The sequence below is a fragment of the Hirundo rustica genome, chromosome 7 (assembly GCF_015227805.2).
Source record: "Hirundo rustica isolate bHirRus1 chromosome 7, bHirRus1.pri.v3, whole genome shotgun sequence".
NCBI classification, from domain to species: Eukaryota; Metazoa; Chordata; class Aves; order Passeriformes; family Hirundinidae; genus Hirundo; species Hirundo rustica.
Window position 1 is genome coordinate 16,966,195 of NC_053456.1, and position 25,514 is coordinate 16,991,708.

Sequence of the window (25,514 nt, forward strand, 5' to 3'; positions counted from 1 at the left end):
GAATAATTTTATTTCAAATGCAGAATTTGTGTGACTAAATCTTACAACAGGTAAGGATGGTATTGAAAAGAACCCATCAGTTTGTCTGAGAACTAATGTACTAGGAAATTGAAGTGTTGGAAGAAGGCATGGATGCTGAATGTATTTAATGGACTTTGGAACCTATGCTGCAGTCCTGATGTGCCAAGTAATTTTATGTTTCACGTAATGGGGAAAAAAAAAAAAAAAAAAGACTTCCTATTTTTGCAAAAATAATCTGATGATATAAAGGATTTCAGAGAAATATTTTTCATATCTTACCAGTGGTAAGAACATATCATAGCTGAACACAGAACTATCTTTTATATCCATAACTGTGTCTGACAAACTACACATTGTTTGCTTTTGCAAAGATACATAACATGTTAGAAGCCTTTCAGACATTCTTGAAAGGCTTGTTGTGGTCAAAATATGCTTCCATTTTGTAGCAACACAGAGATTTCCTCCCTATTAGTGTCCAATTAAACATTTATATTACTTTATGGATGTGTTACTGGAAAGAACAAACAGATTAGTGGGAACACTATCACTCATCTCTCTTTTGTAGTGGAGGAAGCTGATGGAAATTCAGACAGGTATTGTGTGCTTTTTGGTCACAGTATATTTACATGCAAGCAATATACTACACAACAAGGAAAAATAAAATTATTTTTTGCTTCAAATTTCTCAAAAAATAGAGAAAACATATCTTTAATCTATCTGCACATGCCGCCGGTGACATGAGCTTAAAAATTCATTAATGTTTTTCTGTTTCTCTAACAGCAAAACTGGTTTATGGAGCTCACAGTTCTTCTGTAGCCAGCCAGCAACTCTCTAATTCAACATTGTTTCCAACAATTTGAAGAAAGTATGTGGACATGACTGTAAAGAAGATCATTGAAATGATCAGGATTAAACTCATATGTATTTTATTTTATGTGAACAATTTCCATGGTCTTGTTTACACACTGATGTGTAAACATATTGATGTGCTCATATTGTTACACCACTACAAGTCAGTTTTCAACAACGGGCAGCAGAAGCTGGAAATTAACAGAGCTAAATCAGTCTCAGCTGGTATTGAAGAACCTAAAGAAAGAGGGAGACTAAACAAGGGAAGTTATATTTAAAGGCTACACCAAACACTTCTGCTAGGAAAGCAAGCCAATGCTCCATGTCACTGGGGAAAGCTGATTGCCTTCACAGTGGTTCAGGAAGCCAGTTTGGTCAGGAGTGATATACTTTCAAATCTAAATTCTTATTTATTTCCAAGATTTCTACATATTGCAAGATTTCAGAAGCAGTGCTGGCAGTTTCTCAGTTATTCTGCCAACATGAACTTACCCCCTTTGATTTTGACCATCATCTCCATCATGTATATTCTAGAACTACTTGTGTAGAAACTAAGCTACCAGAAGGGATATGTTCCTTTGACTAAGGAAGGGATACACAGCTTTTAGAAAGTCCATACAGTGATTTCAGACCTTGGTAAAGAAAATAAACATTCGGTAAAATGCAATTAAGAGAGCCCCCTCCATTTCACTGAGGCTGGAATTCCATGTCATGTGTAATGCAGACCTCTGTGGAAACAGATGAAAAAAGTACACAGAAATCTGTAAAAAACCTCATAACTAATTAGGATGATCTATAAAGGCTGCGAGTAACCAAGTCACAGCCATATGAAACACAGAAACGGAGCTGGCTGTGTTCATGCTTGCTTGGCTTTGGTCCAGCTGAACTTAGAAACACAGGTGTAATAGCACAGGAAAAAACCTGAGGTGCAGGGCCGCCTGAGTTCTGGAAAAATGTCTCTCCTTACGAAGGAAACTTTGCAAAGTGTGAATCCCATTCAACCCACTTCATTACACAATCTGGTTGGGACTCAGCCCAATTCTAAACAGGCCAGCAGTTCCAGTAGAAATGTTCAGATGCCTTCATACAGCATTCCAAAATGATTCGGATGTAGGAAAGTTTTTATTATTTTATCTATTAACTTAGATGCAGTGGAGAGGAAATAAGTATAAGAAAATTGCTGGTACTTTGCCTAGGTTAATAACAAGACATTCTGAAGGAGGGGGTGCAATTCTGAGGTAGCCAAGTGGCTCTGGAGGAGTTACTTTGGATCAAGCAGTACTCCAGCCAGCATCAGGACCTGACAGACACAAAACAACCCCTCAAGTTTCTCTGCTGCCTCTGTGACACCCAGACCAATACTTTTATCTCAGGGCCATGATTTTGAATATCACAGCTCTCTCCCTTCACATCCTTCACCATCTGAAAAGGAGCTGATTGCAGGCAAATAGAGGGAGAAGTTAACAGCTCAGAGAGGAAGTTCACTGCAGCCCAGGCTTTGGAGCTGATGTCAGAGGCTGTTCTATTTGTACCTCACTGACAGATAATATCATTTCTTTTCTGATCTCCCAGAGATACCTTCCACTTCAGCATTCTTGGAAAGCTATCTTGCTTTCTTTATCTTTTGCTTTCTTCCACTTCCTTCATCTGTTGTAAGAAACCATTTTATCTTCTGAGCTCAGGGACACACAGTTATAAGCCATCATATCACTGTATATTAGCAAAATTACAAGAGTTTAAAATGTAACTTTTACAACAGATTGGCTTTTATCTTGTGCTCCATTGTATTTCTCAAACCACCAAGTGCATTTGAGTTTTTTTTCTCATCCTGTATATGGTTTCTAAGTGATAACGACTGAATGCTCTACCAAGCTTGGAGAGTGGAACCAGTGCAACTGCATTTGCACACAGTTGTGGTTAAGCTAGATAAAATAGGAAGCATAAAAATATTTAGTACAAATAAACTATAGAGTCTAATTTTGGCTTGCATGCTTTTTTTTTAATTAAGATCTGATTTTGACTACAGCTTGCATTTATAAAACGAGTAAATTGAAAAAAAACCCTGCTGAATGTGGCACATTTATACTCTGCAGTTTTCCAGAACAGAGACATACTTTTATACCCTCTGTAAACATTTCAGAATAAAAAACTTGCCTGATAAATGGACACTTTCTTCATCTTCTTTGGATGCATTTAACAGTGAATTCTCAAGGATCTGTGCTGTACTGATGATGACATCATTTCTTCTGACAACTTCAGGAAATGAGATTTTCAGCTGAGAGTCACCACTTAAACCAATAACCTGATACCAACGCTTCAGGAATGGACCAAACTCTGTTTGTAAATGCTGTTCTACCAATGGAACCTGAACAAAATAATTGTTTTCAAAGAATTTAAAACAATTAAACACAGGATTAAAAATACATGCCTGTTTGCCACAAATGTTAGGTGAACAAAAGAAAATTAAGCAGCAAAAATCCCTAAACAAATTTCCCCCCTGCAACTTCTCCTGTGAAACCTTTTTATCACAAGAACTTTGGCTTAACTGAGCCTTTGAAAGGATGAACAAACCATGCATGCTCGAGCAGTTTAACTGAGCTTATAATGTGCTTTCACATTTATTCTTATAAGAGGATATGGATATTGTTTGTAACTTCAATAAAATTCTTAAATGTATTTCTATAATTTAATATCACAATAGAAGATTAATTTATATGTGCTAAATTTAACTGCAAAAATTACAGCAATTATCAGAGAATCTGATAAAACATTCCTTAACTATTGCGAAACTCATTAGGTGGCCTTCATTAACAAATTGAAACGCAGAATGTGAAAAATATTTTTATTTTTTAAAATTCATTACAAAATGAAATTGTAATTTTCCCAATAATGTGGTTATTACAGCACATCTAAATCTGCACTTGCACTGGGGTACACTAACATAATTTGTGCTTGCACCAGGCTGATGGTGCAATGAAGATGACGGTCTAGATCTCTATGCCTTTAATCACAGTACACCTGGAGAAGCTGAGAATTGTGTTTATACTCATTTACAATGTCTATATTAACAATGCATGATATTTGAAAAATATTATTCTTTAAAAAATGGACCAACTTACCTTATTAACAAGTACTATGACTTTTCCAGGCTCTGATGCTCTTTTCTTCTTATCCAAGTGATCTTTGGTAATGTAAACAGCCACTCTGGTTTTACCACTGCCCGTAGGGAGACATATTATAATATTTTCCCCGTTCAGTGCTGGCTTTGCAACTTCCATCTGGTAATCTCTCAGGGTCAGGTCTGGCTGAGGTGAGGCTCTCCTCTCCACTTCATCTTCATCTAAGGGTACAACGAAATATAAGTTTCAAACAGGAGGCACAGACATGTATCAGAGGAGTGAAAAAATGTCAAAGGGAAAAATATTAATTTATTATCAGAAGCATCTTGTGAATAAATAGAAACAGCACACTAGCACAGACTATGTTGCTCTGAGGACCTGGGCAACTCTGGATCAGAATGGCTTCCATCCAGTCAGCACTCAGGGCAGGTGGAGTAAACCGCCTGGGCCTCACCCACCGATGCTGAAATGACTGCTCTTAGGTATAAATTCAAATGATACAGTTCAGTAGCACTGGGACCAACAAAGGTTGTGTTTGGAGCTGCAGTATTTATAACCTAGCCAAGCTTCTGTGATGTTCTGCTTCATCAATACTGAAATTTATTTCCTTACAAGGGAGCTACCTTTTTAAATACTTCGCAGAGAATGAAAAGTGGAGCCATAGAAAGAAAAAAATATACGGAACACCTAAAATGGTCAAGAGTGTTATAAAGACCAAATAGATTAGAAAATTCAATTGCCCATATAAGGTGGAGCTAACTGCAGAGTGTATCACACCTACTGATGGTAGATTATGTTGCTTCTTAGCCTGACTCATACATAATGCAATTGGATCTTCATTAAAAAGCCATATATATATTTGCCACTTAAGCCCAAAGCCTTCCATCTCTTATTGAAAATGGAATGGCAGAGTTTAGATCTACGGCTCACAGAAGAAGCAAACAATGTTCTAAATGTAAAAGTGAAAAAAAAAGCTGTTGAATTATTTTGAGCCGTGAGTGAAGCATATCAAGTCTCTTGAGTTTACATATATTTAGGGAGTTAGGACTTAAATACATATTAATATCAGAAGGATTTATTTCAATTGAGTTTTCATGGGCTTTTTTCCTACAAATAAGTTTAGACCACTATTCAGTTATTAACTGCCCTCAGTGAAGAAAATGTACAAACTCATTCTATATTCATTCTAAGAGTAAAAATGAGGGGAGAGAAACCCTGGGTTTGTTTCCTGATGATATCATTCAGTGAAGAATCATGAGGATTTTATTGTCATTGATACATTACACACAAAGAAAGTATATTTTTCTAGTATTCCTGATTCCATTAAATAAAATTAAACTAACAAAAAGTAATGAAGCTTGATAAAACACGGCTGATGGAAACATCTGAATGCCATTCTAAAGTGTTTTTTGCTTGTTTTGCCTTTTAGTGTGAGTGCAGTGCTACCTGGACACAGGGACATCTGCACCAGAGAGTACTTGCTGTTACTCATCTGACTTCTACTACTCTCTTTTGAGGAAGAACGTTGTTTGCTTTCTGGTTGGCTAAATTCAATAGCTCTTATCATATTGAAACTAGCACTTTATCACCCATCTGTTTGGTTAAATTTCAGTTCCTTAACATCCTCAATTAACAGTCCAGGCCTAAAAAATATTTAACTTAGCTCTCTCCTAGCTTCTTCAGCCCTTGTTTAGATAAAGGCTAACACAGGAATCTTTTCACAGATAAAAGGATTAAATAATTAAAGATTTTTCATCATGCACAGTATAACATTAGGGAAGTTATCTGCCTTCATACAAGGCTCATGTGATTTGCTGTTTAAAAGAAACATGATAAATATTCTATTGTCCTAATTACAATTTTATAAAATGGGAAATTACTCTTACATGTAAAAATGCAGCTGAATCCACATGATTCTTTGCATTAAAATTCAAATCATGTCAGTGTGTAATGACACCATCCAAACATCTTTGTTAATACAACAGCCTTACTCCAAAATTTCAAATTGTAAAATCCATTAATAGCGTTTCTTAGCATTTTTTCTCATTATTGCTCTCACTGAGTTTACTAGACATGATTAAAAAGCATGGATGTTTTAAATTTTTTTTAACTAGTTGTTTTTAAAAGCCACGTGTTACAGAACATATAGCAAGTAAACACTGTGACACTGTGAAAAAATCTGAAAATTCTCCATTCTTCACAAATGGTAGGTTGTTTGTTTGGTTGTTTGTTTGTTTGTTTGTTTGTTTTTTTTCCTGGATTAATGGACATAGCAAATGCCCAATTTGCTTACAGAGAGATACTTCAGGAATCTTAAAGGATGAGGCCATACAAACATACTTGCTGCCAAATGCCAGGAGCCTGGCTGAGCCTGACCAACTGATACAGTGTGCGTGCCTGTCCACAGAACAGAGAAGTTCCCCTGCCCAGACATTTCATGTGAAAGAACAAGTCAAAAAATACAATGTGACTGATGAGTGCCTCAGTTGATAAAGAAGTGCAAAGTAAATTCTTAGGAGTTAGCATGACACAGACTAAAATCTTAGCTGTAGCATAGCAATTTAGATCTGAGCTATCCTGAATTTTTTGTGTACTTACAAAATATGTGGATTTCAATATTTAAAAAGCTTGAAGTTATTTTAGAAGTATTTATAATAAACACTTTGCAGGTATAGGATATATAATATTTACAGTGACTTTACTGATGTAATACTAGGTTTATTAGGCCCAGCTGACTTAAAAGGTGCTCGGATTTTTTCTAGCCCTTGTACAAAATGTACTCCCAGCACAAATTTTGTAAAGGCTAGATTCCAAAAAGTAGTTCTTGAATTCTATATAGGTAAATGGGCTGATCACTATGGTGGACAGCTCCCAATTTGTTTTGCCTGAGGTTTGGAAAAAAAACACCAAACCACAAAAACCAAAACACAGAACAAAACAAACAAACAAACAAAAAACCCACAACTAAATACATACATACATACATACATACATACATACATACATACATAAATAAATAAATACTAGGATGTCTTTTACAATAGCAGTGTTTAGTTTGGCTCAGACTTCATACACAGCAAGATAATACATGTCTGCTAAGTATTATTTAAACAAAGTCCAATATCTATTTTAAAACTTTATTTAGAATGTGTACATGTGTTTACATGTGAGATTCACAAAGGTCTTCAGATACCAACCCCCATTACTTAAGTTGCTTTTGCAAATAAGGCTACTAAAGTACTTGGGTCCGAAGTGGACCTTCATTATTGTTCTGCAGGTACCCAGGAGATGCCTTTGGTCACCTTTCACTGCCTCTAAAGCATTCCTATTCCCTCTCACCCTATGTGGGGGCCAGGCACAAACTAACTCCTCTCTGAGAACAAAAGAAACATGTCTGTGTGGCAGCAATATGAATATCTGTCCAGGTGACTGCACTGGATGACTTCTAGTCCTTTCAGCCTATGTGATTTTATCATTCTGCCTCACTGACCAGTTTGTACAATGATGATGTCTAGAGACCTGTTCAGATGATCTCAATAAATCGACTGTTTTGGGGCTAGGACTTAGGTCCAGACTATTAAAAATGGCATCTGTTTTCCAACAAAGTTAAGTCTGGCACCTAAATACAGTGAACTAGAGTTCACAGTGAAAGAGAGCCCTCTGCTGAGGTTTGTTTTAGCCCACTCACAGAGTACTTCCCCCAGAGCTTACTTTGCAATTACTAAATAATAACAGAAGGGAAACGTACCTGAATCACTGGTTGTGCAGCTCTCTCCCAGGTTTTCGTTCAAGTTACTGACACTTCCATCTCCTATGGAGACATCTGACTCTAAATGAAAGACACAAAGAAACGTAGCATAATATATTTGCTGTACAAATATTAATGGCAAATGAGTATTGTTTGCTCTCCCCTTAAGTTGTTAAAGTAGGTTAGATGAATGTCAGGCAGGGATGGCTGAGATCTAATTTTCTCTATTTTTGATAAAGATAAAGGAATGAAAAATACAATTAATTTTCTTATGGAAGAAAATATGGAGTGGAAGATTAATATCCAAAGCATGGCAGAGGTAAGGCACTAGGGGTCACGATTTATTGCTTAAAAGCAAGGGTTCCAGACATAATCATCTGCATAATCTCCTTTACTCCTATTTTACTGTGTCTTTCCAAAAAAGGTGAAAAGCCAAAAAACCCACAAAACAACAACAACAACAACAACAACAACAACAACTTGCTGGCAAACTGAACACGATCTTTTACTCCCTGCGAGCCATGAGAGCCACATCTGCAGCAGAATACAAACCAAAGCAGAGCTGTGATTTTTTTTGTTTTGCAAGTTTCCTCGTGTAACGCGAAGCGCGCACACCGCACTTCCCGAGCGAACGCGACCGGCGCTGAGTTACTGAACCGCGGAGCGGAGGCGGCGACCCCGATCCCGCCCGGAGCCGGGCGCGGCCGCCGCCGCTCGGCAGCTCCGCCGCGGACATCCCGTGCTCCGCTCGCCCTCTGCTGGGCCACCCACAGCCTACAGCCCTCAGCTCGGGCCGCCAAACTGGATTGCCCAAAACTCAGTCCTTTCAGCATCTGAGGACATACCCGGTTCTCCCTGGAAAATCTGCCGCGAACAGCATCACCCGGAGCTATCAGCATCTGCACGGTGTGCAGATGGAGTCAGTCAGAGTAACAGTGTGGACCAATGCTTTGCTTAATTAGCCAGTGAACTTGTGCTTCCATCAAGTTCTTTCCAGTGAATAGCCTATTATGGTCCATAGACGTGTTTTTTTTGCAACTGATTATCCCCCCAAAATTATTCATACAGCAAAATAGATTCTGTGATTGGGAATTTAGCACTGAATGGAAGTTATAGTGTCCTGGAAAGGAACACCTGAAATATACACTACAATGTCTTGGTGAGTGAGGTGGAAACTGAACCTGGTCTGCATTCATTAAAGTTATGAAGCTATCTTTGCTACCACTAGGAGTCAGATATTAGCAATTTTTCTAACAAATGAATGCAACCAACAGAAAGGCACAAATGAAGAAAACCTCACCAGTTACAAGCCTTGTTGAAAGACCTGTGACAAACTAGTAGCATTAGAGGGAACTCTCAGCTATGAAAATGACACTGCTATCTCTGGCTTTCACTTTCTAGGAATCCACATAAAATAGGAAAGAGAGGACAAAATTAAAATTCTGTATATCTATTCACTATGGTGTCCCATCTAAAATGACCTTCTGAAAGTCATGAGAATATGAAACCATAAAGTGTTTTATACACAATTATCTGAATTACAGTCTGCAGCGTGCATTACACAACAATCTCTCAACAGAAAACTTCAGCGGTGAAGCAAAATGCAAAATACTCATCTTCCAAATGAAAGGTGAATGTTCTCCTTTTTCAACTGTAGCAACTTACTTGGAATTATTTTAAAATGAAAATAAAATTTTAAAAAATCAAATCAGTAAACATTTCCAAAATAATGAAGATAAGAGTTAACATTCTAACAGCTGTTTTTACCACTTTCACTAATCTTCCCTTAGAGTCCTGCTTGTCCATTGTAATGCCGAATATTTCACAGGAAGATTTTCAGTCACTTTACACTGAGTACTAAATAAGTGCAGAGAATGGAATGGAATGGAATGGAATGGAATGGAGTGGAATGGAATGGAATGGAAAGCAAGCCTTGAAAAAGAGAGCAGCAATTATTTAAATTGTTGTTTGTATAGGTAACTGCAGCAACTTAATCCAAGTGTTGACCTTGCCAATTTACTAGTTTTTGTCTAATTTTGGTGTGTGAAGTTTCTTATCTGTGTTTTTGCATGCTCAGTTTTTCTCTGGTTATCTCTTAGGCTAAATGATCTATTTCTACTTGTTTTTATGACCTCACTGCTCTCATACCTTCTGTCTCTCATCTACCCAAATAAAAGGGTCAGAGGAGGCTTTAGTTACAATGCAAATGGCAGCAATTTCAAGTGACTTGAAAAGCTTTTTTCCTTCTTGAAACATGTCCTTCTCAAGACATAAAGGAATGCTGGGAGTGTACTGCAAAAACTGACAACACTTGACAGCATCAAATTACAAACTAGGTGGGTTCCCAGCTAATTGGTTCCCAGCTCACTTGGAAGTAGAATCTGGGTTCCATTTGTATTTTAATCTGCCTGGTCTAAAATGACAGTCTTATGAAATCATGAGAAGGGATGGAAATAAGAAATGAAAAAAATCCTGAGTGCTGTTAAGTGGGAGTGTACAAGTGCGCTGGTATCAAAGGCTACTGCACTTGAGGATGGCTGAATATGAGGCAGTTCCTCTGCAGAAATCTGCAAGCAGCACTGCCTCCTGGCAGCCCTTGTTACCCTGCATCTACACTGCTGCTTTGGTTGATCTCAGAACTGCATTTTTACAGTGAATCTGTCAATTTTACCGTGAATCTGTCAATTGTGCCCACTTACACTACTTTGGTTCATCACAGAGCTAGTTTAGATCAGAAGGAATGAATTGTCAGCTGAAGCCAAATGAAATTTGTTTGAGCTACTTGCAGGCACACAGTCCACATGAGACGAGTCAATCTGAACCAAACTGATAGAATCACATACTCTGTACCTGCTTACTCATTTCACTGCACAGATCTGCTCAACTGCCCAAACTGCTAATACCCACTCTAGTAACTTCAGTTCTGCGCTGAGACCATAGCTTTTTAGCTACAATTAGCTTGTGGCACACTAGTTAATAACTGATATATCTAATTTTCTGTAATCCTCAACCCAACAAGAGTCAAGTAGAAGATCAGGCTAACAGCAATGAAAACCTACCCTTAGCAGGCCCAAAAAGAGACTTAGCTTTGTCCAGAAAGACTAATCCAGTCTGATTACTCTGAATTATCATTAAATATTTGGCACCTCTTCTTTATACTGCCAAATTATGTCCTAACCCAGGAAAAGCAAGTCAATAATTTTGCTGTAGTTAAGAAGTCACTACTTGCTACAGAGCATTGTGATATCCTGTTAGTATCATACTAAATGAGAAATAGGCTACTACTGCTGCACATTGAAAGGCTGCAGTTTTTCAGAGCCATTTAAAAAAAAAATAAAAATTCATGTTTGATAAAAAGAGAGCAGCCTTTGCTGTCTTACTCCTTTGGCTGAGTAAACCCACTAGTATAATTTCAGGCAGGATTTACCTTAGCTGTAACTATTGTTTGAGCTCCATTGGAACTTGGAACACACATGGTTCCTGAACCACGCAGTGTATCTTTGAATCACTGGTTCGCAGCTATGTTTGGGCATTGTTGCTGGGTATTGCTGTTGCTCGTAATCAACTCCCAAGGCAGGTTTTTAAGAGTGGATCTACATGAACAACAGACAACAACCATTTCTAAACATTTTTACTAAAAATATACTTCTGAATGTGTATGTGACATGAGAAAGGTTGTTTGATATTCTCTTAAAAAAAAAACAAAAACAAAAACAAAAATGTTAAACAGAAAAATTACTTGTTGGACAGCACTAAAGGACTTGTCAAAACAAAAAAATTGCTTTTCAATATAGAATTTCCAGCCTTCTAGAAAGAAGTACTTAATACAGCCACAGTTTTAGTGGTATAAAACCATTCCTCTTATCTTAAACTTTGTCAACACTGTATGGAGTTGTCAGCGTTAACCTAATGTTGTCGTTGAATAGTATAAGCCTACTATGGATGGGTCTAAAATAAAATATTAATCTAATAATAGTAATATTTTAATCAAAAATATTAAATATATTTGAAAACTATTCATTTATTCACACAGGTACCAGAAGAAAATACCAGTGAGTGGACAAACCTGACACCACAGAATTCTTTTCTATGGATGTTTCCAACACATTGTTCTCACTGCTGAAACTATCATCCACATTTTCTTCCCGTTTCAAATTCTCCTCTATGACGTATCCAGGTTGGCATGCAACTTCTGTCTCTTTGTTTGTAGTCTGCTCCATCCCATTTTCTTTATTCTCTGTTCCCAGGAAATATAGAGAAATTCTAAGGCAGTTCTATAAAACATTTAACTTCTTTTAGTGACGAGCACAGAAAACACAGAACGAACCTGTATTCATCGCACACATAACAGCATAACATATGGTCTTGGTCTTGACTCAAATGTTACAGTTTGGAATTTTGGCCTTTATATAAATATTTATGAAGAATTTACTAATTTACAATTAGAAACAAAACTTAAAGAGATTAATACATTTATTTTTACAAAGTTCTCAATTTCTGTGCGTAGGTGTTTGCTAATAACAGCACATTCTACGGTAACAAATCACAGGGGGTCAAGCTGCAAAGATAAAATGTAGCATCAGTGTTCTTCATCCCCAGTACTCAGTGAAGCTGTTTCTTCTCTGACCTTACGTCAGGGCAAGCACCTGCAACCACACACTTTATGTATCTACACACATACATGACTGCGTACAAAGAAAATTACTTAGCCTCCTGTGAGAACAACACCATTCATAATTTATGCATTAGTCTGTACAGTTTGTTTGGGGCCTGCATTGCCCAAGATTACAAAGAAATTGTGGAATAAATGCATTCATTCAGTAGTCCATCAAACAACTGAATTAAACTTCAGTTTTACCCTATGTGGTCTGCACTATACTGAAAATTCAGAAATACAAAATGTGAAAAGAATTGAAAATAAAAATATGAAAATAATATTAACAATTTGCATACTTGTTACTTTGTTTACCTTAATGATGGCAAAGTAGTGAAGATGAGAATTTAAGCCTCACACAGCTGCAACACAGAATGACAATCAGGACCACAATAGCTGCCGAGCTACTCCCAGCATCCGAGTTTCACTCAGAATGATCTTTTGAGGCTCTGACTTGGTTGGTCTTGTCCTGCAGACTGCAACACTCAACCATCTTTGAACTGCATCCTCAAATATCACAGCTGCCTGTCTGTGTCTGGCAGAACACCCTCTGATTCCTGTCCAAAGCTGGAACCTTCATGGCCCTCTTACCTCAGTCTTAATGCTCTGACCTATGTGCAGCAACTAAGAGCACAGAGACAGTTCTGGTGAGCTCAAGTGAGCAGGCTGAAGCTGCTAAATGGGAAATCTGTTAAAATAATTCAGTCTCTAAAATTTTATAAAACATATGGGGAGTAAAAATAGGGGGTAAATTATTTGGGGGCTGCTTTATTTTTATATTTAAGAATACATGGGAGCACTGGGATAACTTTACAGTATTATAAGCATTATACAGGAATGAAAAGGAGTAGCCACTATGCTAGTATATTTTATTATTTTTAGTAAATTTTATCATGTTTTGAGACTTACGAATGTCTTAAAATATGCCAAGTAAAATAACAAAAAATATTTGTAAACCATTCTGTAAAGAAAACATTTGTATTGAAGAAGAAATTCAGGTAAAGTCTGTTTTGTTTGTTCAAATTAATCTTCAGAGTATTTTTTATGATTGATTATAAAATACCACACTAAAAAGCAATGGGTTTTAAAGGTAAGTTTCTCTTTAACCGTAACTAAATTCATACTGTTGTAATTCTCATATTGCTTGATAAGGATTTTTAGTATTTAAAAATCTGTCAATTAAGCTGTTACATAACTTGATTTTGAAATCCCTGGCCAATCATTACTCCCAGTGTTACAATAAAACAATATGGTTGGAATTCTGCATTGCTTCTTAAATAACAGTAAATAAACAAAAAATAAAAAAGAAAAAAAAAAGAAGAAGAAAAAAGAGATATTAAAAATTCACACATCAGTACCAGTGAAATAAGACGATTACCTCCTGTATTTCCACTTAAATCATCTGCAAGGTCTTCATGTTGGGTCTCACGGAGAGCAACTAAAAAAGACGAGAACCAGTCTTTCTTCTGGACTATTCTGCTCAGTAGCTCCCTTGCACCATCTCTGTTCCCATGATTGTCAGTAACAGCCTGGATCTGGTAAAAATAAAAAATCAGAAACAACCCTCACACAGACAGGAACTGGTCTGAGGAAGTTCATAAGAATAGTATAGGTGCAAAAGCATTTCCCTGTCATCATTTAAACATACTGAAAAATAAAGATATAAAGTGGACTTGCCACTCATCAGAAGAGAATTATTGCAATTTTTTTCCAACCTCGTGTTCATCCCATATGGTTCTGGGTAGGATATATAAAACCTATGACATCTGGAATTTAATTGGAGAGATTGGTAGTACTAGACAACAGTTACAGCAGTAACCATTATATAATAATTATTAGTATTGTGTAATAATATTGGTGTTTAGACTGGTTTAGGGAATAGGCAACTTTGATTAAGGAGAAATGGTGTCACACAGTTTATGAAAGCTTAGACTTAGCCTCTAACATAACCTCATACATAAAATGGAACATTTCCTTTCTTAAACTCTGGCTTCATCATTGTAATGGTTTTAATTTTGAAAACCAGGCAGAAACACTAATTAATGTAGTGGTTTTACATTCACTAAATTTTGGTCTTAGTACTAACTTTTTTTCTGTGGGAGAGAGACTAGGAGAAAAACAAGGCAGGCTCAGCTTTAAAAATGAACAAATAGTTTTATTAACACACACTAGAAGAATGGAAAAAGAAAGTTGGGAAAAAATAAAACAAAACACAATGAAACTTAAAAAACACTTCCCTCTTTTTACAAACTGTTATTTTTTTTTTATAAAACAACATAAAGAGACAAAGCTTGTAATTTTCAGTCAGTTTCACTATCTGGCAATAGTCTTTCATTAATTCTTAAAGAGAAGAGTCTCTCTTAGAGTCATGGATCCCACTGACAACTTAGAACTGTTCTCTTGTGGTTTTTTTAACTGTCACAAAAACAGCTGCCTGGGGAAACCTGCCTTTGTGACCCTCCCAGGAGCAGTTTCCCAAGGTGCTTACGGGTCATGGGCCTTAGACTTTTGCATATTGGGGTGTCAGCTTTTAAAGATGAATAACTAAAGGCAAAGAATTCTTCATCTCAAGGTACAGAGATAACTTCTCGTTTTTTCACTGGTGCAGAGGGCTTCTCATTTCTATCTTTGTTCAAGCATCTTATAGGATTAATATTACTTAGTCGATTACAAACACCTTTGCTTAAACTTACACACAAATCTAAACAATCATCTCTTCAAATGCATATCTTTCCCATGATTTAAAGGAATAATTTAAATATAGAGTTTATTTCTATGGATCAAATAAGAATGGAACAACCAACTTTTCAACCTTCTATCCTAATAGTCTTTTTATTCTCACTCTACTGACTTAATGCTGTTTCTTTTTTATGTTTACTCTGTCCTTTTTTCTTTTTCTCAGAGAAGGGTCAAGCTCTGGAAGCTTCATGTTGCTAAGAAAAGGTTAAATCTGCCCAGAGTCTCTTCTCTTCCGTGGTAGCTCCTGGTACTAGATGTTCAAGGCTGTGCTGGTGAGGGAGGAAGAACTCAAGCAGAAACATCAGACATCAGAGCACCCGGGCAGTCCGGAATCACAAAAATACCAGGCAGGATCATAAATGCCTTTTCGGCCCACCCCTCAATGTAAATTGGGGTGGCTTTGGCCCAAATGGTGCCTCTAGCTCTTACCAGGGGCCCGGCAGAGATCTCTCCCTGCTCCAGGGAAGTTTAGAGAAAGTAGCTGTTGTAAAGCAGCGACCTCTCCTTCCCCCGCAACCTGGGAGCCGATGGAATCCGGCCAGGCCTCAGGCCAGCTCCCCCCCAAAAAGGGGAAGCAGCAGGCCCAGCTCGATGTTACCTGTCTCTCTCTGGCCAAAGGAAGAAGGAAAAGGCCCACCTGCAGGAAATTAAGGGGTTTTATATGGTGCTTCCCAAAGTTGTAGTCGATAACTTTCAGCAGTCAAAACAGCTGCCAATATTCCAACTAACCCTCTGATAAGTCTCTGTCTTTTTAAAAGCAATTCCTAGGTCCTGACCTGGAAAATTGTTCTACGTTCCTCTATGACTAAAAAACTAAAGTGTACTAACTCATGACAATCATCTCGACTCCCACTTAAAAATACAATAGCTAAGTCTCTAGAAAGTGGCTATTGCCCTCAAAGAAGCTATGGAACAGCGTCCCATGGCTGTCACGAGCAGAACTTGACATGTGATCACATGAGGAACAAAACCAGGACCTCAAGAGCAAAGCAGCCTGAGAGAAGGGTTCAGTCTCAAGGGCCATTTTCTCAAGGCTCAAGAATCACTCATTCTGATATGCAAAGAAATGGGCAGGCATAGCAGTGGGAACACCTGACTGAGATCCATGACTAAAAGGAAGTGTGTGCAAAGTGGGAGGCATTAGGAAAGCCTAAACTCCACTGGAGTTTAAACTGGTAGGATTGTGAAGGGTATTAAATGGTTTGCTGGGAATATCAGCAGCAAAAAGGTGGCCCAGGGGAACATGAAGACCCATTACCAGGGAATGGAGCCAGTAGCTTCGTAAAAGCTTCCGGCATCTGCCTGTTGTGTTACCGTACTTGGCTCCCTACTAATTAGGGTGCATCTGATCATTACTGCTACCTGCTGGTCACAAGACAAAACTATGTATCTCATTTAGCTGGGACGGAGCATAAAACTACCTCAAAAGTGGATGCAAAGGCTCAGAGTCCAAATGCGATTTAGCTCCACCCTTAGTTCACCATTTTCCCCCTTATTGCTATGGCAATTATTATTTTAATTTGTTCTAACACTGTTTCAGGATATCAATTTTATTTCTGAGCTTCAAGTAGGTTTCACATTTCAGTCACGTCATTCTTAGCCAGCGTTTTCATCAAAGGTTAACACCTCCTTTTTCCTGTCCAACTGGTATTTCTGCTCACCTCACTGTCTAGCGTGACGGTCCTTAGTGAACCTATAGCAAAAACGGGGATGGAAAACCTCGCTTTATTTTAACTCAAGTATTCTTTAGGACTTTACAGGCCATCTCTGCTTTCTGGTATGGCTGGTATAGTTCAAGGGCCAGAAGACAATGATTTTCTGAGTCCAAGGTCTGTGGCAAAATGATAACTAAAATCTGACACATTTCTTCCACTTAGTCACCGTCTTGGTCCAGCCCTCTGTTCCTGGCATCCTTCTTTGCCAGGCTCCTGGCATCCCACCTGCTGGCCCACTGTCAACAGTCTTCACTGGCTTACCCGGACCCATTATCTCTTTCCCCCCAAGTCTGGGAACTCCCCTTTTATTTTTGCGTTTACCGTGCCATTTGTAGTTGTGGCTTCCTACCTGCCCCACAGCCACTGGGGCTGGCCAGCGTCTGTGGCGCTGCCTGCGCCCGCACTCACCCGATCCACGTCCTCGTCCTGGAAGATTCCCATCTCCAGGCACTTCTCGGCCACGGGGACGGTGCGCATCCTGTCCACCAGCGTGCCGTGCAGCAGCTGCACCAGGCGCACGCAGTGGTCGTGCTCGGCCTCCTGCGCCGGCGAGGGCAGCTGGCTCAGGCTGGGGTTGGCGTAGCAGGCGGCCAGGGCGCAGCCACCGTGCTCCAGCGCCTGCAGGAACTCGCGGATCCAGCCGCCGCCGCGGGGCCCCCGCTCCACGGCCCGCAGCAGCTCCTCCGCGCCCGCCGCCGCGCCGCGCTGCGCGACGGCCGCACGCACCCTGTCCCTGTCCTCCGCGCTCAGCGACGGGAGCCGGTCCAGCACGGGCTGCGCCTGGATGAACTGCTTCAGCCGCGGCCTGAAGCAGGAGAGCATGTAGAGGAACCGCTCGTCGCGGGTGCCCTCTGCCATGGCGGCGCCCGGCTCCCGGGGCTCCCGGGCCCGCTGCTGGCGGCTGCGCCTGGGCCCCGCCGAGCAGCGCGGCCGCGAACCCTCCGCGAACCCTCCGCGGCCCGGCCCGCTCTGCCCCGCACCGGCGCCGCTTTCGCCTTCGCTTGGGAGGGCGGTGCGTGCGGGCTCCGCTCGCCGGGACAGGGCGGCAGCTCCGCGCCGGGCAGCGCCCAGTGCCGCTCCTCAGGGTCGGAAACAAAACCTTCGGCAGTAACGAAACCCTTGACAGTAACCGCGAGCTGAAACCCAGTCATAAACGGAAACGTGTCTTTCACTTTCCGTCTCAAGAGCTTCCCGGGCTGCTCACGGCGTAGCTGAGCTTTGGGCGCTGGCTGCTGCCCAGGCACGCACTGGCAGCAGCGAGATGCTTGGTTGGTGGCTGGGGCTGTTGGAAGGTCTCTCCCTGAGGCGAGGTTTCACTCATATCGTACATGTCACTAAGCTTCAGAAGCAGTCTTGGGTTCCATCATGGGGATTTGGGGAACCTAAGTATGATTCTGAGGTAAGGCAAAATGATAAACAGAGAGTGTCTGGATTACTATGTGTGGTTTTGGTCCATGACAGTCTTTTTCAAGAGAATGAAACATTGGAGAGTCCAGAGGCCAACAGGATTGGAGAGCCTGGCACATGTCTGAAAGAACTACATTTATAATGCCTGGAGAAAAGAATGGTCAGGGGACATCCAACCACAGGGTGTTAGAAAGAGAAATTGTTGGTAGATTTGCCTTGTTAAGGGCTTGGCATGTTTCAATGATCTCAGACCTAGGGGGAGATTAGCAAAGTTTGGGAATAAGGATGTATCACTGATAGCAGACAGAAAGAACACAGAATTTATGCACCTCAAAGACGTTTGGCAGAACTCCCAAGGTGAGGAAGAAACTAATGAAGACAGCTCAGCAGTTATGCTGAGATCAGCTCTGACTGGGTAGAAGGTAATTCTGGCACGGGGAGATTTGGACCACTGATTCACAAACCACTGATCCAGGAAACCACTGACTCAGAAGAGAAAGACTGGGCATGTGGACTAATCAGCAAAGTAGCTAGGGAATCATTTAACCAAGAGAAGAAAGAATACTAATTAATATGAAAAACAATGTAACTTGTAGTCAATGAGCATTAATGTCTTTGCCTGCTAAAATGTAAAAGAGTGTTGATAGTCCTGGTACTGGCTTTGTGAATTTGCCACGAAGCACTTCTTTCTGTGCAAGGCAGATCTGTAAATAAACCAAATACCTTGATTCTGTGTGTAGATCAGCCTCTTGCAAACTGAGTGAAAGAAACTCTTTTGGGACACCAACAGTTCTTCAGCTCCTAAAAGCTGGATGATTCTTCACTGGGGTACAGAGGACAAAGGGGAATTGAAATATGTTTCTTTAGAGGAAATTATGTTCAGTTGTAAGAATAAAATATTATCCAGTCTAGAAAAAAATTAGGCATTGGAGTATATTGCTCAGAGAAGTAGCAGAAATTTTCCCAATAGAAATCTTCAATACATGGCTTGACAGTGTCTTTGATTTAATGTCTTGCTTTTAAAAGAAAGACAGCTATCTCCAGAGGTCCTTTCCCAGCCTAAAATTTTCTGTAGCTCAAACTGTACCCTCAGTTGCTTGTCACGTTGAGACATGCTGCAGTAGTCTGCTCTCAGAGGAACTTCCTTCAGCTGGAGGCTTAATTTGGTTTTACTTTCATTTCATTGTTCTTTCTGCTTATCTCCGGTTTCACTGTTACTTCATCATTACTTTTTAATTTCTGTTTTGTGCAAGTTTCCCTTGAAAGATTTCTGTAGAAAGCATAATTTCTTTCCCCCCACTAATTTTTCTTCTGGCTCCAGCACCTTAGCTGGAATTTATACAAACCTTCCATACTCAGTCTTAGGAGCCCGCAGGATTCAGTGGCTGCACATGGGTTGTTCGTGTGTTTGCTTTGTTGCGTATGCTGTGGTGGTAAATCAGGCTGTACATTAACCCCAAAATCATCCTTTGTCTCGAAGAGTTTGCAGACATTAAAAGGACATTTGAGACTTTTGGAGATTAAGAATGATACTTGTTTATTCCAGCTAGCGTGAGTTTGCACAGATGATGACTGATGCCCTGCTCTGACCACGGATAATACAAATAGCCTGACCCTATCTCTCTCCTGGACGTTTACATTGATTCCTGAGACCTTTGTTCCTTTCAGATGTGATTGAAATGGGTGTCAGGGTTCATAGCAGTCGCTCTGGCAGGGCAGGGGAGGAGCGCTCGGCTTTCCCCTCGGCTATCACAAGGGCTGCGCAGTGCCACCGCCCGGCCCCGCTGTGGACCCGACGCTGCCTTTCCCTGCCGGGCGGGAGCGCAGGGGGGAGGCCGGGACGGGGCCCAGCCGCCGAGGCAGCAGCACCACACGGCACCTCACCGCACATTAGAGCACAGCAACAGCAGCGCACCGCCCAGCACCGCACCGCACCGCACCGCACATCAGTGCTCATTAGCGCACCGCCCAGCACCGCACCGCACCGCACCGCACATCAGTGCTCATTAGCGCACAGCAACGGCAGCGCACCGCCCAGCACAGCACCGCCCAGCACCGCACCGCACATCAGTGCTCATTAGCGCACAGCACCGCACCGCACCGCACATCAGTGCTCATTAGCGCACAGCACCGCACCGCACCGCACCGCACATCAGTGCTCATTAGCGCACAGCAACGGCAGCGCACCGCCCAGCACCGCACCGCACATCAGTGCTCATTAGCGCACAGCACCGCACCGCACCGCACATCAGTGCTCATTAGCGCACAGCACCGCACCGCACCGCACCGCACATCAGTGCTCATTAGCGCACAGCAACGGCAGCGCACCGCCCAGCACCGCACCGCACCGCACCGCACCGCACCGCACATCAGTGCTCATTAGCGCACAGCAACAGCAGCGCACCGCACCACGCTGCAGGGCACCACAGACGAGCGCAACAGCACCTCACTGCACCGCACACGAGCGCGCATCAGTGCACATCAGCACACATCGCTGCACCCCACGGCCCACCATCAAACTGCCCAGTACCGTCCAGTGTGCATTCTAACAGCGTTCACAGTGTAAGAATATTTAACAGAGAGGATAGAAAGATCAGCGGTGCTGATCTGCAGGTGTGGTATTAAGTACACCTGTCAAGGGAGGAATCATGCCTTCTTCAGTGCTGGTATTGAAGGCTCCTGCGATTCTATTTGCATCCAGCGTTTTGGAGCTCAGCATCTCCAATGAGAGGACATACAATCAGTCAGTGGGCAAGACTCCTGTTGCTCCACATCAGCAAGCAGCCAGAGGCCATGCCAAGCAGTGCTTTTCAGCTTTTTGTATGTTACTTATGATGCTGGTGAAAGAGACAGGAGCTTTGACTAGTGCTCAGCAGAGACAAAATTGCTAGGACACAATCAGCAGCAGGAAGAGGGAAGAGAGGTTCATCTGTGGACAGCCAGCGATGAGATGGGAGACCAGAAAATGCATTTGCAAATGAACAGCATGGGAACATGGAAAGAAAAGGATGTGCACTTGGGCGTATGCTTCCAGGAAACAGTGGAGTTGAGCCCGTCAAGAAACATGACTAGTGTGTATTACTGTAAATCTGTGCCTGTGCAGAATGATCAATGTGCACATCCAAATAGTTGAGGTTGCTGCATGGCTTAACTATCAAAAAGCATCACAACCTCTCCTTTGCTTAAAATGTTAAACTACACCTGTAACAGGTAGGAGCCAATGAACTTCATTAAGAACTGTGCTGATCTGTACAGCCTCACCTCTCATATTTGAAATGATTGTCCACACTGCTTTTTCACTTCAGCTACTTTAGCTATTCCTGATTTTCCAGGAGACTTTTCTGTATCTGCAGCTTATAATAATACGTATTTTTAACCACAGGTTTTTACATAGCCGAGTGTTCCTAAGTTCAAGCAAACCCAAAATGTACCTCCTAAAGTTCTGAAATCTTCTTTGGATGTTTTACAAATGTGTGGGTTTGCAATCCTTAACATTATTCCCAGTTTGATTTGGATAACACAGGCCCATTTCTATCAAGTGAAAAGCAGACTGGACTTCTAGGGAGGCCCACCCCTTAAAAAACAAACAAACAAAAAAGCCCCACAAAACCCCCAATAAAATCACTTGCAAATAAAAGGGGCAAATTTTGCTGTTTAGAAAATTAACACATTTCCAAACCCAATGGTTTTTACCTGTTTCTGGAATAAAAAAGCTTGAAGCTTTGGGTCTTCATGTACTTCATTGAACCTCAACAAGAAAAGAAGTTACCTGAGAAGGCAGATCTGTCTATAGCAAGGAAGGGGCAGCTAGAGTATTACAACTAAACTTTCATCTTTTGTTTCTGCATTCCTTGGCAGGGAGCTTAGAATCTCCATAACTTTATAAAGTCTCCATTATTTATCAAAACCCATTTGAGATTTTTTTTCTGGGTACAAGGAGAAGGGAAGGAACAAAGCCTCTTTGAGCCAAAAAAAAAAAAAAAAAAAGGAGTAAGAAGTGGAGATTTCCTTCACTTAGACTGCCTGCAGTAATTGTCACTCTTTCTCTTCCCCAATGCTCCTTCCACAGGCCACCTGCTCTGTTTAGTCTCTTTGCAATTATGAGAAATATCAAGTGATAAAATTGGACAAAAGGCCTTTTGTAAAGCAATGCTCATGCATTATGCTTTCTTCATTGATTTTATTTTTAATTTATACCAGACTTTTTAGAATGTAGCATAACCACAAACACCTTTTTAGAAAATGTGCCGACTTGTTTCTTGTAACAGTCATGAGTGTTGGTTACCGGGCTGAGATAGAGGAGAAGTTGTTAACACTCGCTATTTGAAAAAACCCAAAGAACAAAACCATCCAGAAGGTATTTATTATTCAGCGCTCCTGTTTCGGTGGAGTATAAGCAGGCAGAGATTCCTACTGGCCCCTAGGGAGAGGAAAGATGTGTGCTAATGTCTTTACAAACAATTTGATGGGTGAAGGTATGAGTGTTAAAAATCTCTGAAATAGGTCTTGATGTCGCTACCAACCTCAAGCAGCAGGTTTGTTACCGGGCCCAGAGAGCTTGGCTCCTGAAACAGGCAAGGGTCTGCACAAGCCTGAGTTTCTGAACTTTGGGGTAAAAGGACAGGTTCAAGGGGGGCTATGTTGTAGGCAGTTCAGGAAGGCTGTACCTTCCTAGTACCTCAGCCAGTGGGGAAAGGAAAAGGCAATGTGTGGCCGGGAGATCAGGATAAAAGGAGGCTGAGCCCTCTGAAACCTCGAGAGAGAAAACCCCGCAGGTCGTGTGCCCCAGTGTGCTCTCTCCCTCCCCTTATTCAAACAAAGTTGCAGGACTCCTCTGTCTCCTTTTCAGACATAAAATTCTGGCATTTGTGGGTTAATTTTCCTGACACTAGGATCTGATCCTGCAAGGCACTGAGCAGTGCAGCCCACCTGTCGTCGTGGTAGAAGAGCAGTCAGCCTGTTGTAGCTTTTGGACCTTTGCACTATCAGCAGTACCATGAGGCAGTAGAAGGGTTACCTTTTCAGTGACAAAGGTACTGACTTAATTAATTTTGGTATCCTTAAAAGCAAAGGTAAAGCAGAGCCATGTTTAGTGGCTCAAGACTAATTTTAAATGAAGAAAGATTCACCCTTTTGTTTATCTACCAGCTGTGTACGATTGAAGCATCATGTTTCATTCTGACCCCAACATACAAGAAATGTATCTACATGAGGGACAGCCACTATTGCATCTCTCTGTAGCACAGATTTAGGACAGAGGGTTTAGCTTGGTTTTAGGTAAAATTTAAGTGCTTCCCCTCTAACCCCATTACATGCTCTTCTGTAAGTAGTTCTCGTCCTTGAGGAATTTCACATTAAAGCTAGAAGATCAGAAAATCATATGAACATTTAAAAATATTTGAAAGCAGTAATAAAAAGGTAATTTCCTTCTAAAATAAACACAACATTTGAAGCAGAATAATATTTTAATAAAATTAAATCTAAGTATTCACAAAGCATTATGCACATACAGTACATACTGTATTTAAAGCCTACAGACCTTAGATCATTTTATTCTAATGTAATCAGCTTTGGACACGAGCTAAGCTTACTCATTTTGTAATAAGAAAGTTTACAATTGTTCCTGAAAGTGATTTTACATATATACATATATATATATATATATAGCTCTATATCTGTACTCCTACATGTAAGTGTAGGTATATACACACACTTGTGTGTATGTGTGTATATAAATATATATACACATACACACACATACACACCTATGTACATCTATAAAATACACACATGCACACGTCCAGGAGCGTGTGCGAGGTGTGTGTGTATGAGCATTGTAGAGGGGCTGGTCAGTACAAAGAGGTAACTGCAGACAGCCACCCAAATAATTATAATCCAAAAATGTGTAAAATATTTTAAATTTAAACAGATTGTTAATAATTTGTATTGAACAAAAGGAACACAGTCTTCTGCATTACATAGAAGTTAGGTTTATTGCATTTGATTATTCTTGTGTGACAGATGAAGAGTACCTGTCTGCTCATCACAGCTGAATTCTATGATGTAATTAAAAAAATAACAATACAAAACCCAAAAACCAATATGTGGTGGAAACAATTAACAATTTAATGCAGTTTTGTGGGTGTGACCTATGGTGATAATTTCCACCATATGGCCGTTTTCCTCTCTGGTAAAATACTGTCCTACTTCAACTAGTTTGGAAGGAGGCTATTTTCTCTGTCCTAATTGTTTCAGGCCCAGAACTCTTGGTTACCTTATTCTTTCTTTAGATTCAGACTCATTGTGATTTATTAGAAAAAGCTCACTACAAGAAAGATAAATCAATTTTCAAAAGTGAGCTAGAAGAGCATTTTTTTTCTTGAATTTTAACTTGGTCAGGTAGGAGTTTTTCTATGTGAATTATTGTTATTGGTCTCCTATTTGCTCTGAAGACATATCCACAATAAAATACTATTTCCATGACAGCAGTAAATTGTAATCTCCATGCAACGTAAACTGTAATTTCAGAACATGCATGTTATTTAAAAAAAAAATAAAAATATAAGGTGCCTTGAGAATGCTGGCAGTTTTACATTTGGAACATACAGTTAGTGTGTGTGTATATATATATATATATATATTTACATCAGAACTGCTCAACTTTACCATACAAGCTTCAGATTTAGGAAAATATACAGTACTTTTGCATATAATGGTATATTCCTTGTAGCCCCTGAGTCAAGTATAGAGGATTTAAATAAAATTTAAAAAAAAGAAAGAAAAAAAAAGAGATACAGCCATTAAAAGCACTTACATTTTTATGTGAAGTAATAGTATAAAAGTACTATTTCCCAGGAAGACCAGGATCAGAAACATGCCTATGAAGACTCAATATTCCTACAGTGCTTAGTGAAGATTCTGGCAAGGAAGGGTGCCTAATTGGTGGGAGAAAAGTTTTACAAGGCTGTGGGGGACGCTCCACAGACTGGTCACGTTCTTGGTCTAAAAAAGAAGCCAGGTTGTCTTCTGAGGCTGTGTTCAGATGCACTCCACTTGAGAAGGATTCTTTGGATTTAAGTTTCGATTTTTCAACTTCTGAAATTTCAGGACACTGTAAGGGAAGAGAAGAAACAAGATGGTAGTAATTACCATCCCTTCTAGGCCCTTGTTCTGTTCAAAATTAGCACATTCAGATGGTTCATGGAAAACTATTTTTGAAAATTAAACAGTGTGCTGAAATATTTTTTACATGGCACCGCATT

The 25,514-nt window shown here is 40.4% G+C and overlaps 2 protein-coding genes across 6 annotated transcripts in view; both read right to left on the reverse strand.

Moving 5' to 3' along the window:
* Positions 1–17,703, reverse strand: part of IFIH1 (interferon induced with helicase C domain 1) — a 29,393-nt gene extending 11,690 nt beyond the window's left edge. The window contains exons 1-6 of one of the 2 annotated variants that reach the window (XM_040069468.1): positions 17,254–17,703; positions 13,770–13,926; positions 11,804–11,974; positions 7,738–7,812; positions 3,990–4,210; positions 3,025–3,235 (exon numbers count right to left, since the gene is read on the reverse strand). In XM_040069468.1, coding sequence (XP_039925402.1) covers positions 3,025–3,235; positions 3,990–4,210; positions 7,738–7,812; positions 11,804–11,974; positions 13,770–13,926; positions 17,254–17,703 — 1,285 coding nt within the window. Of the gene's footprint in view, positions 1–3,024; positions 3,236–3,989; positions 4,211–7,737; positions 7,819–11,803; positions 11,975–13,769; positions 13,927–17,253 lie in introns of both variants that reach the window. The other variant, XM_040069467.1, reaches the window with a different exon arrangement.
* Positions 17,704–23,924: 6,221 nt separating this feature from the next.
* The window catches only part of KCNH7 (potassium voltage-gated channel subfamily H member 7), a 207,657-nt gene continuing 206,067 nt past the window's right edge, over positions 23,925–25,514 (reverse strand). For all 4 annotated transcript variants that reach the window (XM_040069471.1, XM_040069470.1, XM_058421325.1 and 1 more), the window contains one exon: positions 23,925–25,363. In XM_040069471.1, coding sequence (XP_039925405.1) covers positions 25,097–25,363 — 267 coding nt within the window. In that variant the 3' untranslated portion in view covers positions 23,925–25,096. The remainder of the gene's footprint in view (positions 25,364–25,514) is intronic.